At 50.7% G+C, this 16,563-nt stretch overlaps 1 protein-coding gene across 9 annotated transcripts in view; it reads right to left on the bottom strand.

Annotated features, from left to right (window-relative positions):
• Positions 1 to 16,563, bottom strand: part of HERC1 (HECT and RLD domain containing E3 ubiquitin protein ligase family member 1) — a 280,539-nt gene that overhangs the window by 138,904 nt on the left and 125,072 nt on the right. For all 9 annotated transcript variants that reach the window (XM_075007327.1, XM_075007334.1, XM_075007331.1 and 6 more), the window contains 2 exons: positions 9,421 to 9,541; positions 7,090 to 7,327 (listed from right to left, as the gene is read on the bottom strand). In XM_075007327.1, the coding sequence (XP_074863428.1) occupies positions 7,090 to 7,327; positions 9,421 to 9,541 (359 nt within the window). The remainder of the gene's footprint in view (positions 1 to 7,089; positions 7,328 to 9,420; positions 9,542 to 16,563) is intronic.

Raw genomic sequence — 16,563 nt, 5'->3', positions numbered from 1 at the left:
CTTGGTGAAGACTCTGGGGGCCGAGGAGAGGCCAAACGGTAGGACCTTGTATTGGAAGTGTTCGTTGCCTACCATGAACCGGAGGAATCGCCGGTGAGCCGGATGGATAGTTATGTGGAAGTACGCGTCTTGTGAAATCGAGGGCTGCGAACCAGTCTCCATCGTCCAGAGCTGTAAAGATGGAGGCGATTGTGGTCATCCGAAAACGTTGCTTGCGCAGGTACCGGTTGAGGCCGCGAAGGTCTAAGATGGGCCTCCAGCTTCCTGTCTTTTTCTCCGTGAGGAAGTACCTGGAGTAGAACCCTTTCCCTTGCAGTTGCTCCGGCACTCTTTCCACTGCCCCTATGAGCATGAGATGGTCCACCTCCTGCCTGAGCCTCGCTACATGGGAGGCCTCCTGGAGGTGGGGCTTGGGTGGAGGTCGTGACGGTGGGAGCGACTGGAAGGGGATGGCGTACCCCGTGGCTATGATCTCCAGCACCCATTTGTCTGTGGTGATCCTTTGCCACTGGTCGTAGAATGGTCAGAGGCGATGGTGGAATAGTCGGTTCGGATGACCTTGTGCGATGGTAGTGATGGCGCAGCCCTGGATCTGTATGTCAAACTTGTGGCCTTTGGCCCCGCCCCGAGGACGCACGGCTCTGTTGGGAACGTCGCCTGGGAGTTCTGTACTGCTGGTGCTGTTGATGTCGCCCTTGCTCGTAACCCCTGTGGTACTGGGCGCGCTGTTGCTGGTACTGGTACCGTCTTTGTTGAGGGTAGTACCTTTTCTTTGTGTATGGAGGGGTGTAAATCCCCAGGGTCCTGAGTGTGGCTCTTGAATCTTTACTGGAATGAAGGACCGAGTCAGTTGATTCAGCAAACAGCTTCTGCGAGTCGAAGGGAAGGTCAACTATCTTCGCCTGCAGATCCCTCGGTATACCCGAAGTCTGGAGCCAGGACTCCCTTCGCATCACCACTGCCGTTGCTGTGGAACATGCTGCTGTGTCCGCAACATCCAGGGCGATCTGAGCTCCCGTCCTCGAGGCCGCGTAGCCTTCTTGCACTATGGCCTTGAGCACCGGCTTTTTGTCCTCTGGAAGCGAGTCCATGAGGGAGGTTAACCTGGAATAGTTGTCGAAATTATGGTTCGCTAAGTGCGCTGCGTAATTTGCCATTCACAACGTTAAAGTGGAGGAGGAGTAGACCTTTCTGCCGAACAGCTCTAGCTTCTTGGCATCTTTGTCTGTTCCCCCTGTCTTGAATTGAGATGTCTTTGATCTTTGTTGCGACAACTCCACCACCAAGGAATTTGGTTGTGGGTGGCTGAACAGGAACTCCATGCCCTTCGCCGGCACGAAGTATTTCTTATCCGCTCTCTTTTGGACAGGCGGAATAGTCGCAGGGGTCTGCCATATCGTAGTGGCGGACTCTAAGATTGCTTCATCAAGCGGTATTGCTACTCTGGAGGAGGCCGGAGGTCTCAAATTTTTGAGGAGCTTATGGTGTTTCTCTTGCACCTCTGCTGTCTGGATGCCTTGCGTGAAGGCCACCCTCTTAAACAGCTCTTGAAACTGTTTGAGATCATCCAGAGGATGGACGTCCCCCGGGGCCGTAGCCTCGTCCGGGGAGGAGAGCGAGGAACCGCTGGGGTACGTCTCTCTGGACCCTTCCGGTTCCTGCTGGTGATGGTACACCCTCTCGCTAGAGGTTTGCGAGGGAAAATCTCGGGGTTCCATAACCAGTCCCCCCTGAGATGCTTGAGTCTCTGCCCCCGGTCGCAATTGCCCTCGGGGGTACGAGATCGTCTGTGGGGATCTTTCCCTAGTAGATTGCCGGTGATGTCTATGCCCCGCGTGGTAGGGGCGACCATGGCAGTATAGGCACTGTTCTTGGGAAGGTGACCTAGACCACTCCCTTGGTGCATACCCTCTGCGTGTGGGGGAGGGAGATCGTCGAGACACTGGAGAGAGCGATTTTGCATAATAGTCCAGCGGTTCAAACCCCAGGAAGGGTGAAGGTGGTCCCAGCCAGGGTGAGGCTGGTTGCAAAAATGGAGAAGGGGGCTCCGGGTAGGCTAGGGGGGACCCCTGCCTTCTGGTTGGAGTCTGAAACATAAGAGGAGGGCTGTGAGAAAGCAACTCCACAGCCCTGTCCGGAGAGGGGCTGCAATGCCTCCTCTTGTGTGCAGCCTTCCCCCTCCCTGGAGGAGGTAACTCCGCCCCCTGACGCACAGGGGATCCCGGCCCCGTCCGCACCGTGCTAGGCACGCTCGAAGGCGGTGCCGTACATGCGGTGTCCTTCGGTGCCTGCAGGCTGCGTGCCTGCGCGCTCTGCACCGCTGGTTCCCCGGGGGTCGGTGCCGCTGCCTGCGGTGCCGCCGGTACCGGCGCTTGTTTAGCCGCCGCCCTGCCTGCGGTGCAGTGCGGTGCGGCTGGCTGATTATCGGAGGCTGAGCCGTTTCCACGTGGCTCTCCGTGCTGCCGCCGATCAGCTGTTGCTGCGGCTGGGGGCTGCTCGCTCCTCCCGTCCCGCTCGCTGTTGTTGCCGGCAGGGATCGGGCTGGAGAGGCTTTCCTCCGTTTTTGCGCTGATGGGGTGAGGGAGGCAGCTTTCCTTTTATGGGCCCCGGAGGGTCCCTCCTGCTGAGGCCGCTCCGGCACGTCTGGCTGGAGGGCCTTATCAAAAAGCAGCATTTTAAGCCGCATCTCCCTGTCTCTCCTTGCTCTGGCTGTTAATTTAGCACAGAAGGAGCATTTCTGTGGAACATGGGACTCCCCAAGGCACCTTATGCATAGACTGTGCCCATCGGACGCTGGCATCGCCTCTCGGCAGGACTCACATTTTTTAAATCCTGAAGAGGACATTGTTGGTGAGTCTTTCAGTTGTTAAACGGGTACTTAGCACCTTCTCTGTGCTGTTTTCCCCTTCCGATGGCCTGCCGCAGCAGGAGGGCTGATGGCCCTATGCTCCTGGCCTCCGGCGCTTGTTACTGGGACTGGATTGAAGCTGTCCCGCTTGTAGTTTGTTTGTTGCTTTTGTTTTTGTTTTGTTTTTTTTTTTTGCAAAAATAACAACCGGCTAACTTGCAGTAGCCTAAGTACTTGAAAAACTTTAAAGAAAAACAGTTAAAGTCATTGAATACGCTACTTGGCCTTAGCCTAGTTCGGATTCCGTCTGCAGCCGACGGCGGTTAAGAGGAACTGGCGGGGACCGGATCGCGCAAATGGCCAGGAGAGTGCAAGGGAGCGGCGCGCGCTAGTGCATGCGCGGTCCGGCAGAAACTGCTTGGAAGATCCGATCTGTGGCGCCGGGCAAGCCCGACACCTATTGTGGAGCACCCACGGGGACACTCGAAGAAGGAAGTCTCTATATCGCCACGAAGCCCTCAGTAGGACAACAAATAGGTGCCTGACCCCCCACACGAACTCAAGGTCCTGGGCCTAACATTCCCAGGCGCACCATAAGGGACTAAAAAATAATTGGATAATAAAATCTGCCTAATACTCGTACGAGGAAATGTGCAGACTAAAAAGACAGATGGGGCATGAGTGTATGGATGGTAACATAAGGTAACCACATAACAGTGTTTAGCCCACTGGGTTATCTTTAGTCCATACACTATGCTTTTCCGGGACGATGGGTAAACATCCTCCCCATAAAAAGACAAAAAGCGGGGAATGTAGTAAGTACAAGCCCAGTATGAGGCCTTAGGCCTGAACTAAAGTAATGGTCAAGACTTTGCTAACAGAAAGCAAAGTCCAGCTGTGAGCTAAAGGAATGCATTGCTCACAGACGTTGGCAAGAAGAGGGTTGATGCTGCATAAACATATCTACCTAGCATATTGAAGTATGAACATGGTACCAGAACACCCTACCCTGGAACATTCCACATATTCACATATCCACATATTGGAACATTCCTCATACTGGGCCTGTACTTACTACAGAATCTTCTGCCCCAACTTCTGCAGGAACCTCCTCCATTGTTCCTAGTGGTAGGAGCAAATGCTCCTCCTGTTAAAAGAGGTGCTCATGAGAAGGGTCCCTTAAGATGGACAGGGAAGAGGAGTGGGACGGTTGGAGGGTGAAGTAGTTCAGGAACAGTGTAATCCATCTTCACTGAGTGTAGAACCCAGTGGTTGTACGTAACTACTGTACAAGCACAGTGGGATAAATGGTTCTCGGAGCGGCAGTGGATGATTCGATATAGGTACTGGTTCGTTGTCCTTGGGCACACTTTCAAAATCCCAACTTTGGGCCTTGCCCTTTACTAAGGGGAACCCACGCTCTGATCAAAGGGTGAACTAGAATGTTCCATCCACATGCCTACTAAGATCTTGTTGAGGAGAAGGTTGTGGAGCCGGTGTGTGAATCCCTAGGGATTTAAACGTTGCCCTAGAGTCTAAAATTTTGGAGCTCAGAGTCTGTCTGCTCAGAGAACAGTCCAGATGCCTTGAATGGCAGGTCCTGAATTGTATTTTGGACCTCAGGTGGGATCCCAAATACTTGCAGCCAAGAACGTCTCTTCGTTACTATGGCTGTGGTGCGCGCCTTTACCACCTTCCCCTCCCTCAGACACTGCTATAAGCTCCTGCTTGTATTCTGCTGGGAGAAGGTCCTTAAACTTGTCCATTGCCACCCATGAGCCATAGGCATATCTACAGAGCACAGCCTGTTAGTTTGTAATGCAGAGCTGCAACCCCCTGGGGCATATACCTTATGGCTAAAGATGTCAAGCTCTTTAGATTCATTGGCCTTGGAGATGAGGGCAGGCTGACACTGTCTTTCCATATGATTTACATATTGAGCCATGAGGGTGCCCAGTGGTGGGTGTGTGAACAGGGGACCAAGTGACTACATTCAGCCTCTTTGGTGGTTGGTGGAATGGAAGCAGGGGTCTGCCAAAGGGCCTTGGTGGTATTAGCCACTGTCTTCATTAGTGGCAGTGCCACCCTAGATAGGCTCTCTGGAGCAAGGATACCCACCACTGGGTCAGAGTCTTCAGTGACCTCCTTTGCCCTGATACCCAAATTCTGAGCCACTCTGCAAAGCACCTCCTGGTGCATTCTGACATCCATATAGGGAAAGGAGACACGGGTGCCTGCTACTGCCTTGTCAGGGGACAAAAATGAAGATTCCATGAGTGGAACCATTTCCTCACGCTCATTGCTTTCATCGTCCTCTAGGACTGCAGGGTCTTGAATAGCCTGAGGGTATACCTCAGTGTCATCCTCGAGCTGCTGATGTGGAGAGGTACAAGGGAGGCCTTTGGCTTACCTCAGCCTCCTGGCCCCTGGTTATTGTCATGGCAAGAGGTGCTCCCTGGGTGGCAGCGTAGGCCAAGATGGATGGTGGCAGATCCTGTGCATCTGAAATGGGCACTGCAGTGGAGGTTGCCACTAGGGTGGCCAGGGAGGTTGGGGTAGCTGCGCTGCTCAGGGGTGATGCCAAGGGAGGAGCCGTGATCTGGACAGGTGGCTGGAGGTCCTTGATATATATGACTTCACCTCCATCTCGGATGAACATTCCAATGCAGACCAGGGCAGCGCTGAGAACACAGGGATCACACTGTGGTGCTGTGAATGATGGCAAGTCATACAGCCAGCTTGCCTTTATGCCACATCTCCAGCAGAGGAGGCATGAATGCCAACGTTGGTGCTGTTGACAGTGCCTGGCTTGGTGCTGGGGACAGGAGTGGTGCCTTGGAATTCACCACAGACTTGTCCCTGGCTCCCAATGAGGAAGCTGCTGACAACCCTGCTGGTGTCAATGGGCAACCATCCCGACAGGGCAGCGCTGTCAGTGCTGAGTCAGGATCCCAAGTCAATTCAAAGAAGCCCCTAGAGGCCTCATATTTGTCCAGGGTTGATAGCTGATGCAGGTCCTTGACTCCTGTATCATCCAGATCATGGGAGTCTACCTACAAAGGGTTCAACCACTCCACAGTCTGAGCTAGAGCCTGTTGTGGCACCGAGGAAATGGCATGCTTCGAATATCTTGTCTGAGGAGCGCACTTGCCACATGCAGGGATGAGGAGTGACATCTCTCCTGCTTCTTCTTGTGGGAGACCAGTGCCGCCCACTGGTGCTGGGTTTTGGCACTACAGATTGCATGGCTCTGGAGATTCATGCATGGAGACTGGTGTGCTGTGTATTGTGGCTACCAGCATCCCCTCTGTTTGCAGTCTCAATGCTGCCTTCATAAGTAGAAGCTTCAACTGTATATCCATTTCCATTTTTGTATGCAGTTTTAAGCTTCTACAGAATTTACAATGGTCTGCTTGATAACCTTCTCCTAGACAATATATTCAACTAGTTAAGGGAGGTACTTGTGCTTGGCCCTTGTGTTATCTTTTGCAAGAACCACCATCACCAGTAAAAAGAAACTGAAGAGAGTTAGGCCCCACAGGAATATATATGCACCGCCATAAAGGCGCCACTCTGGGAGACTCCCTTACTGGTCAACAAGTACCACTATGGTAAAAAAAAATCTCTGGACAATAGTGCGAACAGTGAATGCACACCAAAATGGAACAGACATAAGCAATCACTTGAAGAACCACCATTATTTTCTCCCCTGTGCTTTCTTATTAGTTATGCACTTCAATTAACTCAGTAAGAGCAAGGTTGGTCCATTGTTCTGTGGTCCAGCAGCAACTATGAGCAGAGTTAGGAAACTCAGACTTTGGGAAGAAGCATGGATGTTCCCTCTTGCTAACAATAAGCCCTTCTTTTACGTACCACAACAGAACACTTGACCTCCACAGAGAGCTACATAAAATCTCATCCACTAGAGAGCCATACAAGACCAAGTAGGGAAAAATGAGGAGGACACATGAAGGTCATAACTGAAGCCCTTACAGGCACAGAGACTCTGAACCCAAATTCAAACTCCTACACAGAAGCAAATTATGCTATTTTATCGGAAGGTACATTTGATTAACCCTTGTTTAACATTTTTGTCGAGTCTTTTTTTTTTTAAGCTAGCGTGCTTCTGAACTCTATTCTTCCATCAGACATATATTCTCCTGAAAAAAAATGTTTTAAAGATACTGCTGAAAGAGGTACAAGTGGCTTATCATTTAGAAAAAAATGGCTTCAATTCTTACCCTGTGGTAATTGCGAGGATTTGAAGTAACCTTGTACTAGCCACTTTCAAAGCAGTGCTGAGTTGAGAAATACCAGTTTTTGGTAGCAATTGCAGTGGTTGTCCCAGCATGGTGTCTGTGCCACACAACTGTGATAGTACATTTAGCAGACCAGTGGAAATGGCCAAGGAGACATCAACAGGCTGATAGTGTACACTCAGAGCAAAGACAGTTACCAAAAGGAGGCGCTGTTGTGCTTCTAAAAATTAAAAGAACAAAAAACAAACAAAAAACCTCTTTGGAATCCAATTATTAAGATGTTTCAGAAACAATAGCTATGTCTTCAACAACAAAAGTGTAGTGCTTGAGGAATGTGCCAGAATGACAGATCACTAATTATCTCCTCAACAAATTCAGCATGAGCAATGAGGTGGGGTTTTCCATTTTCAATTCATTTTTTGTAATCCCACTGTGTACATAGTGTACAGGTCCTTTTGGTGTTCCATTGTGACATCCCCGCCCCCATGATGAACTCCGCCACAAAAAAAAAAATCCCCTAGGGAATTCCCTGCTGAGCCAGGTTTTGACATGGAAATTTTGGGGTTAAATCCCAACAGGAGCTTTGATATCGCCTAGAAGTATCTCCCTGAGTGGACAGAAAGTGGAAAAAAATACTAGATTTCCAACTGGTACATGGGGCATTATTTCTGTGCTGCTGCTGGAACAGCTAGGCTCTCAGTTAGCAGCTGCCACTATTCAGCTGCCCAGCTCTGAAGGCAGCAGCACATAAGTCAGAATGGTCATACCATACAACATCACATCATTCATGCCACTGCTGGCGAGGCACTGTCTACAGAGCTAGGCTCGTGGTCAAGAGCCACTCACTGTTCTCTAGCTGCCCAGATCTGAAAGTAGTGCAGAAGTAAGGTGGCAATATTGCAAACTCCCTAAAATTACCTTGCAATCCTCCACCACCCGTAACTGGCCTCCCCACTTCACCCCCAAGTTCAGAACAAGGTGGGGAAAGTGGCGTAGCCCCAACCTTGGGGCACAGGCCAGGCTGGAAGCCATGGCCCATCATGCCCATGCCTGACCCCAGGGGTAGGTGGGGGAGATGGGAGCCATGGCTCAAAATGCTCCCCCAACCCTACACCCCGAGGACAGTCAGGGGACACAAGCTGCAGCCTGACCCACCCCCTCTCTGGGACAGGCTGTGGCCCAAAACAGTGCCCCCCATGGGGACAGGTGAGAGGTCAGAAGTAGAAAAAAATTCTTCAGGTAAGGACCCAAGCAATGCCAGGTACATCTGCTAGTATTTAATAATGGACTCTCCAAGCTAGCAAAGAGTGGTATAACGTGAACTTGGTGAATAGAAGCTGATAGCAAACAAATTCAGACTGAAAATAAGATGTCAATGTTTATTGGTGAGAGTAATCAATTTACCAAGGGTTTTGGTAGATTTTTCATCACTGAAATTTTTAAATCAAGATTTGCTGTTTATTTAAAAGGATCTGGTTGGGAATTATTTAGGAAAGTTCTATATCCTGTGCCATTCAGGAGTCAGACTAAATCATCACAATTATCTCTTCTAGACTTTGAATCTATGATGATGATGTAGTCGTTTCATTTCTATTTAAACTGCAAGAGGAAACAATGACAATGTGTGTGCAGCTACAAGGCAATTTCTGCTACAAAAAGAAAAATGAGTTATAACCCTCTCTTGGCAGTCACTCAATAACAAGCAGGACATTTTCAGTTATAGCACTCCAACTTTCACATAATCTTAGACAAGTTGCACAAAGGTTCAGAGCTTTTCAGGGCCACAACCTTTCAGGGTGGAAAAAATAGGAGGTTGCCTGTCTAGGAGCTCTGTGGTCAGAAAAGCTATCCTATTAATATTGTTTACCTAGCTTTTTAAAAGATTGCTTATCTGCACGAAAGGGAAGATTTTTAGTGTGCTTTTTTTCCCCCCTCTGAAAGGGTGCGTTTAGGAGGTTAATTTAATTTTGTGTACACTGCAAAAACCTATAAATAAATCTGAAACTCGAGAGAAAGGTTTTTTTCCCTACTTAACTTGGGACTCTTCTTGAGATTCTTCCTAGCTGATATAACTCATTTTTAACTGGATGACCCAGTTCTAGGGTAGAGAAAAGTTCATTCTCCATAAATATTCAGTAATTAGGTAAACAGAAACTATAAAAAAGAAAAACTGGTATTGTTCGCTACAAAATCGGTCACCAATCCACGAGTTGGACTACTGGCATCAGCATCTGAACTCTATTCTGCTTATAGACTGTGTATTTATAACATATGAACACAGTGTCTACATTTTTAAACTTGTTCTCCACTTACCTATGTGGTGCTTATTTGCTTGCAGAGCTCTCTCCAATGTAGCAGATAATTGCTGGTAAATCTTGTGCACAGCTACTTGGATTTCAACCTGAATATTTCTCTTGGCTGCTCTGATACCATCCTGAGTCAAACAAACAAGTAATGCAATAATTGTACATAATTTAATTTTTCCACTGTTGGAACAGGAAGCATAGACTAGTGAATACAACACAGAACTGGGTCTCTGGACACCTGGAGTTAAGCCTCAGTATCTGCATCCATAAAAGAGCTGTAATGCTTCCCTTATCTTACAAAAATTAGTTATTAATGTTCACAAAGTCTTAACACCCTCAGATGCAGAATGATATGTAAGTGCACATTATTATTATTGTTGTTGTTTTAATATATGCTCAAGCAGTAAGTAGTTCTGGTACCATTAAGCTGAGTTGCACTGATCACTATAATTGTATGATGATAGCCTCTTGTTTAATTTGACTATGTGGAAATGACACCTTTTCAACAGGCTTTTCTCCTTAACTGCAATTTAAAACAATTTCACTTCTGTTATTTGAAGATAATAGCTTTTTTTCCCCAAATTCAAGGAACTGGGTTATATACACTTCAGGGAGAGGTTAGGTTTTTGAGATCTTTTGCCGGGGCAGGGGAGGGAGGGGAAGAGAGAGAGCTCTATTGCCTGAAGGGATTCAGAAAGAACCTCCTGTAGAATTGTTGGCATGGGGAGCTCTGGAAACCTCAAGTTCCACCAACATCCATTTTGTCTCATCTCCTGTGAGCATTAGCAAATAAGCACTCTTCATTCTTCAAAATAAAGGTTGAACCTCTCTAATTTGCAACTCTCTCATGTGGCAAAATCCATAATCTGGAATGATTTTAGTTAGCTGGACAACTACTTATCATGGATGTGGCCAAGTTTCCTGTGGTGCCATAAAGCTTATTTACAGCCACCAGTCAAGGCTCTCAGTATTCTGTGCAGTTATTTAGCTGTAATTTACCCCAAATGTCTCCTAAAGTGCTAGACCATGGAGTATGGGATGGTGGAGAAAGGGTACAGAGGGAATTGGCAGATATCATTGCCAAACCTTTGGCCATAATCTTTTAAGTCTGTTGGAGATCAGGAGAAATCCCGGATGATTGGAAAAGGGCAAATATAGTGCCCATCTTTAAAAAAAGGAAAGAAGGGAACTATAGATTGGTCAGCCTTACCTCAGTCCCCAGGAAAATAATGGAGGGGATCCACGAAGAATCCACTCTGGAGCACTTGGAAGGTGGGAAAGGGATCAAAAGTAGTCAACACTGATTCACCCATGGCACATCCTGTCTGACCAATCTGATTGGCTTCTATGATGAGGTAACTGGCTTTGTGGACATGGGGAAGTCAGTGGATACGATATACCTTCACTTCTGCAAATCTTTTGATAAAGTCTCCCACAACATTCTTGCCCATAAGTTAAGCAAGTATGGATTGGATACAAGGACTATAAAATGGATAGAAAAGAAAGGTTACTCACCGTAGTAACGGTGGTTCTTCAAGATGTGTCCCCGTGGGTGCTCCACATTGGGTGTCGGGCTCGCCTGGCGCCGCAGATCGGATCTTCCAAGCAGTTTCTGCCGGACCGCGCATGCGCCGGTGCGCGCCGCTCGCTTGCGCGCTCCTGGCTACGTGCGCAATCCGGTCCCCACCAGTTCCTTGACCAACCGCCTCGGATGCTCCTGCAAAACACTAAACAGAGATCCGAAGCGGGGAGGATGGGCAGGTAGTGGAGCACCCACGGGGACACATCTCGAAGAACCACCGTTACTACGGTGAGTAACCTTTCTTTCTTCTTCGAGTGTCCCCGTGGGTGCTCCACATCAGGTGACTACCCAGCAGTAACCCAAGATAGGAGGTGGGTAATCGGATTATGTGCAGCTTGTCCCCGAGAGGACCGCTGTCGAGAGACGGGTATCCTCTTGGAATACCCAGTGCAGGGCGTAATGTTTGGCGAAGGTGTCATAGAATGACCAGGTCGCCGCTCTGCAAATGTCTTTTAGCACAATGCCCTTGAAAAAGGCTGTTGATGCCGCCACCGCCCTAGTGGAATGAGCCCTGGGCGTGGCCAGTAAAGGAGTCTTTTTGAGTTCGTAGCACATTTTTATGCAGGATACGATGTGCTTCGAGATTCTCTGCGAAGAGAGACCTTCTCCTTTCAATTTGGGAGCGAGAGAGACTAGGAGTCTATCCATTTTCTGGAAGGACTTGGTCCTGTCTATATAGAAGGCTAGCGCCCTCCTCACGTCCAGGAGGGGTAGGCGAGCCTCTTTGTTAGAGTTATGAGGCTTTGGATAAAACGAGGGTACAACAATAGGTTCGTTAATGTGAAACTCAGAAGAAACTTTAGGAACAAAGGCTGGATGCAGCTGTATGGTTACCGCCTCCTTGGAAAAAACAGTGCAGGGTGGCGTTGCCATAACTGCCGCAAGCTCGCTCACCCTGCAAGCTGACGTGATTGTGAGAAGAAAGGGCGTCTTTATCGTAAGGAGGCAGAGGGAAACCGTGGCCAAAGGCTCGAACGGTGGTCCCGTTAGCACATTAAGCACCAGGTCCAAGTTCCACGAAGGTGGAAGCGGTTTCCGAGGGGGGTATAGGTTTACCAACCCTTTGAGGAACCTGGTAACCATGGGATGGGCGAACACCGTGTGCCCTTCCTCTTCGTGTCTGAACGCCGAAATGGCAGCAAGGTGGACCTTTAACGAGGATAGTGAGAGTCCTCCTCTCTTGAGGTCCAGTAAATACTCTAATATCACAGGTATAGGCACCGAAAGGGGGGCTGGCTGTTTGGTAGAACACCATGCCGTGAAGCAAGTCCATTTCTGCTTGTAGGTCTTCCTGGTGAAAGTCCTCCTGTTACTTTCTAGGACTTGTTGCACTTCCTCCCTACATGTGCTCTCTAGGGAGCTGAGCCATGGATTAACCACGCTTGTAGTCGCAGGCCTTCGGGGTGCGGACGCACTATGGACCCCTGGGCTTGCGGGAGCAGATCCGGCGCCACCGGAAGGGGCATCGGTGGATGGTCCGACATGTGCAGGAGTAGGGGGAACCATTGCTGTCGATCCCACGTTGGGACTATCAGGATCATTCGGGCTCCTTCCCTCGTAGCCTTCTGCAAGACTTTGTGGATCAGCACTGTGGGAGGAAAAGCGTAAAGCAGGGGACCCCTCCATGAGATCGCGAATGCGTCCCCCAGGGACCCCCGTCCCAGTCCTGCCCTGGAGCAGAATCGTGAGCACTTCTTGTTGCATTGAGTGGCAAACAGGTCTATCTGGGGAAAACCCCATGCATGAAAAATCGGTCGTAGCAGATCGGGACGGATCTGCCACTCGTGCGTGAGTGCGAAATGCCTGCTCAGCTGGTCTGCCTTCACATTGTGAGTGCCTGGTAAGTACGAGGCTTTTAAAATTATATTGTTGGCGATGCACCAGTTCCATAACCGGACTGCTTCCGCACATAAGGCACGGGACTGAGCTCCTCCTTGCGGATTTATATAAAACATGGTGGAGGTATTGTCTGTACTGATCCCGACTACTTTGCCTTGTATATGGTTTCGAAAGCGTCTGCAGGCGTTGAACACTGCTCTGAGCTCCAGTATATTTATATGCAGTGACTGCTCCGTGGAGGACCACAGCCCTTGAGTCACCTCTTCGCCCATGTGTGCTCCCCACCCTATCAGGAAGGCATCTGTAGTTAGAAAAACCGATATTTGTGGTTGGTGGAAGGGCACCCCTGCTAGCAAGTTCTTGGGGTTTACCCACCATTGCAGGGATTTGCGCACCTCTGCTGTGGGCGACACCACCCTGTGAACGGTGTGTGCTGCCGGTTTGTATACGCTCGCCAGCCAGTGCTGCATGCTGCACATGTGTAACCTGGCGTTCTGTACTATGAACATCGCCGCTGCCATGCGGCCCAGCAGCTGTAAGCACGTCAGGACCGGCACCGTAGGGCTGAAGGTGATGACCTGCACGAGGGAGCCGATGGCCCGAAAGCGAGTCTCTGATAGATACACTCTCGCTGTAATAGAATTTATGCGTGCCCCTATGAACTCTATGTCCTGTGTGGGGTCTATCTTTGATTTTGCCAGATTGATAACCAGGCCGAGCGAAGAGAACGTGCCTGCTGTGACGCATATCATGCGTAGTACCTCCTCCTTCGAGGCCCCTTTGAGTAGGCAGTCGTCCAGATACGGGAATATAAATACCCCGTCTGTGCAGGTAGGCTGACACCACTGCCAAGGTCTTGGTGAAGACTCTGGGGGCCGAGGAGAGGCCAAACGGTAGGACCTTGTATTGAAAATGTTCTTTGCCTAGCATGAACCGGAGGAATCGTCGGTGAGCTGGATGGATAGTTATGTGAAAATACGCGTCTTGTAAGTCGAGGGCTGCGAACCAATCTCCATCGTCCAGTGCCGTAAGGATGGAGGCAATTATGATCATCCGAAAGCGTTGCTTGCGCAGGTACCGGTTGAGGCCTCGGAGATCTAAGATGGGCCTCCAGCCTCCTGTCTTTTTCTCTGTGAGGAAGTACCTCGAGTAGAACCCTTTCCCTTGCAGTTGCTCTGGCACTCTTTCCACTGCCCCTATGAGCACGAGATGGTCTACCTCCTGCTTGAGCCTCGCTATGTGGGAGGCCTCCTGGAGGTGGGGCCTGGGTGGAGGTCGTGGCAGCGGGAGCGACTGGAAGGGGATGGCGTACCCCATGGCTATGATCTCCAGCACCCATTTGTCTGTGGTGATCCTTTGCCACTGGTCGTAGAATGGTCGGAGGAGATGGTGGAATAACCGCTTCGGATGACCTTGTGCGATGGTAGTGATGGCGCAGCCCTGGATCTGTGTGTCAAACTTGTGGCCTTTGGCCCTGCCCCGAGGACGCACGGCTCTGTTGGGAACGTCGCCTGGGAGTTCTGTACTGCTGGTGCTGTTGATGTCGTCCTTGCTCGTAACCCCTGTGGTACTGGGGACGCTGTTGCCGGTACTGGTACCGTCTTTGTTGAGGGTAGTACTTTTTCTTTCTGTATGGAGGGGTGTAAATCCCCAGGGTCCTAAGTGTGGCTCTTGAATCTTTACTGGAATGAAGGACCGAGTCAGTTGATTCAGCAAACAGCTTCTGCGAGTCGAAGGGAAGATCGACTACCTTTTCGTGCAGATCCCTCGGTATACCCGAAGTCTGGAGCCAGGACTCCCTTCGCATCACCCCTGCTGTAGCTGTGGAACGTGCTGCTGTGTCCGCAACATCCAGGGCGATCTGAACTCCCGTCCTCGAGGCCGCGTAGCCTTCTTGCACGATGGCCTTGAGCACCGGTTTCTTGTCCTCTGGAAGCAAGTACATGAGGGAGGTTAACCTAGTGTAGTTGTCAAAATTATGGTTCGCTAAATGCGCTGCGTAATTTGCCATTCGCAACAGCAGAGTGGAGGAGGAGTAGACCTTTCTGCCGAACAGCTCTAGCTTCTTGGCATCTTTGTCTGTTCCCCCTGTCTTGAATTGAGATGTCTTTGATCTTTGTTGCGACGACTCCACCACCAGGAATTTGGTTGTGGGTGGCTGAACAGGAATTCTATGCCCTTCGCCGGCACGAAGTATTTCTTATTCACTCTCTTGTGGACAGGCGGAATAGTGGCAGGGGTCTGCCATATCATAGTGGCGGACTCCAAGATTGCTTCATCAAGCGGTATTGCTATTTTGGAGGAGGCCGGAGGTCTTAGATTTTTGAGGAGCTTATGGTGTTTCTCTTGCACCTCTGCTGTCTGGATGCCTTGCGTGAAGGCCACCCTCTTAAACAGCTCTTGAAACTGTTTGAGATCGTCCGGAGGATGCACATCCCCCGGGGCCGTAGCCTCGTCCGGGAAGGAGAGCGAGCAACCACTAGGGTACGCCACTCTGGACCCTTCCAGTTCCTGTTGGTGATGGTACATCCGCTCGCTGGAAGCTTGCAGGGGAAAATCTCTGGGCTCCATAACCAGTTCCCCCTGAGATACTTGAGTCTCTGTCCCCGTTCGCGATTGCCCTCGGGGATACGGGACCGTCTGTGGGGATCTTTCCCTGGTAGATTGCCGGTGATGTCTATGCCCCGCGTGATAGGGGCAACCATGGCAGCATGGGCACTGTTCTTGGGAAGGTGACCTAGACCACTCCCTTGGGGCATACCCTCTGCGTCTGGGGGAGCGAGATCGTCGAGAGACCTGGGACACTGGAGAGAGCGATTTGTGATAGTACTCCAGCGGCTCAAACCCCAGGAAGGGTGAAGGTGGTCCCAGCCAGGGAGAGGCTGGTTGTAAAAATGGAAATGGGGGCTCCGGGTAGGCTAGGGGGGACCCCTGCTTTCTGGTTGGAGTCTGCAGCATAAGCGGAGGGCTGAGAGAAAGCAACTCCACAGCCCTGTCTCGAGAGGGGCTGCGGTGCCTTGTTTTGTGTGCAGCCCCTTCCCCCTCCCTTGAGGGGGTAGCTCCGCCCCGACGTGTAGGGGATCTCGGCCCCGTCCGCGCCGTGCTCGGCACGCTCATGGGCGGTGCCGCACGCGCGGTGTCCTCCGGTGCCTGCAGGCTGTGTGTCTGCGCGCTCTGCACCGCCGGTTCCCCGGTGGTCGTTGCCGCTTCTTGCGGTGCTGCCGGTACCGGCGCTTGTTTAGCTGCTACCCTGCCTGCAGTGCGGGGCGGCTGTTTGATTATCGGAGGCTGAGCCACCTCCACGTGGCTCTCCGTGCCGCTGCCGATCAGCTGTTGCTGCGGCTGGGGGCTGTGCGCTCCTCCCGTCCCGCTCGCTGTTGCTGCCGGCAGGGATTGGGCTGGGGAGACTTTCCTCCATTTTTGCGCTGATGGGGTGAGGGAGGCGGCTTTCCTTTTATGGGTCCCGGAGGGTCCCTCCTGCTGCGGCCGTTCCGGCACGTCTGGCTGGAGGGCCTTGTCAAAGAGCAGCATTTTAAGCCGCATCTCCCTGTCCTTCCTTGCTCTGGCTGTTAATTTTGCACAGAAGGAGCATTTCTGAGTGACTTGGGACTCCCCCAGGCACCTTATGCAGTGACTGTGCCCATCAGACGCTGGCATTGCCTCTCGGCAGGACTCACATTTCTTGAATCCTAAAGAGGACATTGTTGGTGAGTCTTTCAGTTGTTAATG

Source organism: Carettochelys insculpta, chromosome 12 (assembly GCF_033958435.1).
Source record: "Carettochelys insculpta isolate YL-2023 chromosome 12, ASM3395843v1, whole genome shotgun sequence".
In the NCBI taxonomy this organism is placed as follows: Eukaryota; Metazoa; Chordata; order Testudines; family Carettochelyidae; genus Carettochelys; species Carettochelys insculpta.
The sequence above is the reverse complement of the archived record's forward strand: the minus strand, read 5'-3'. Positions and strand labels throughout refer to the sequence as shown.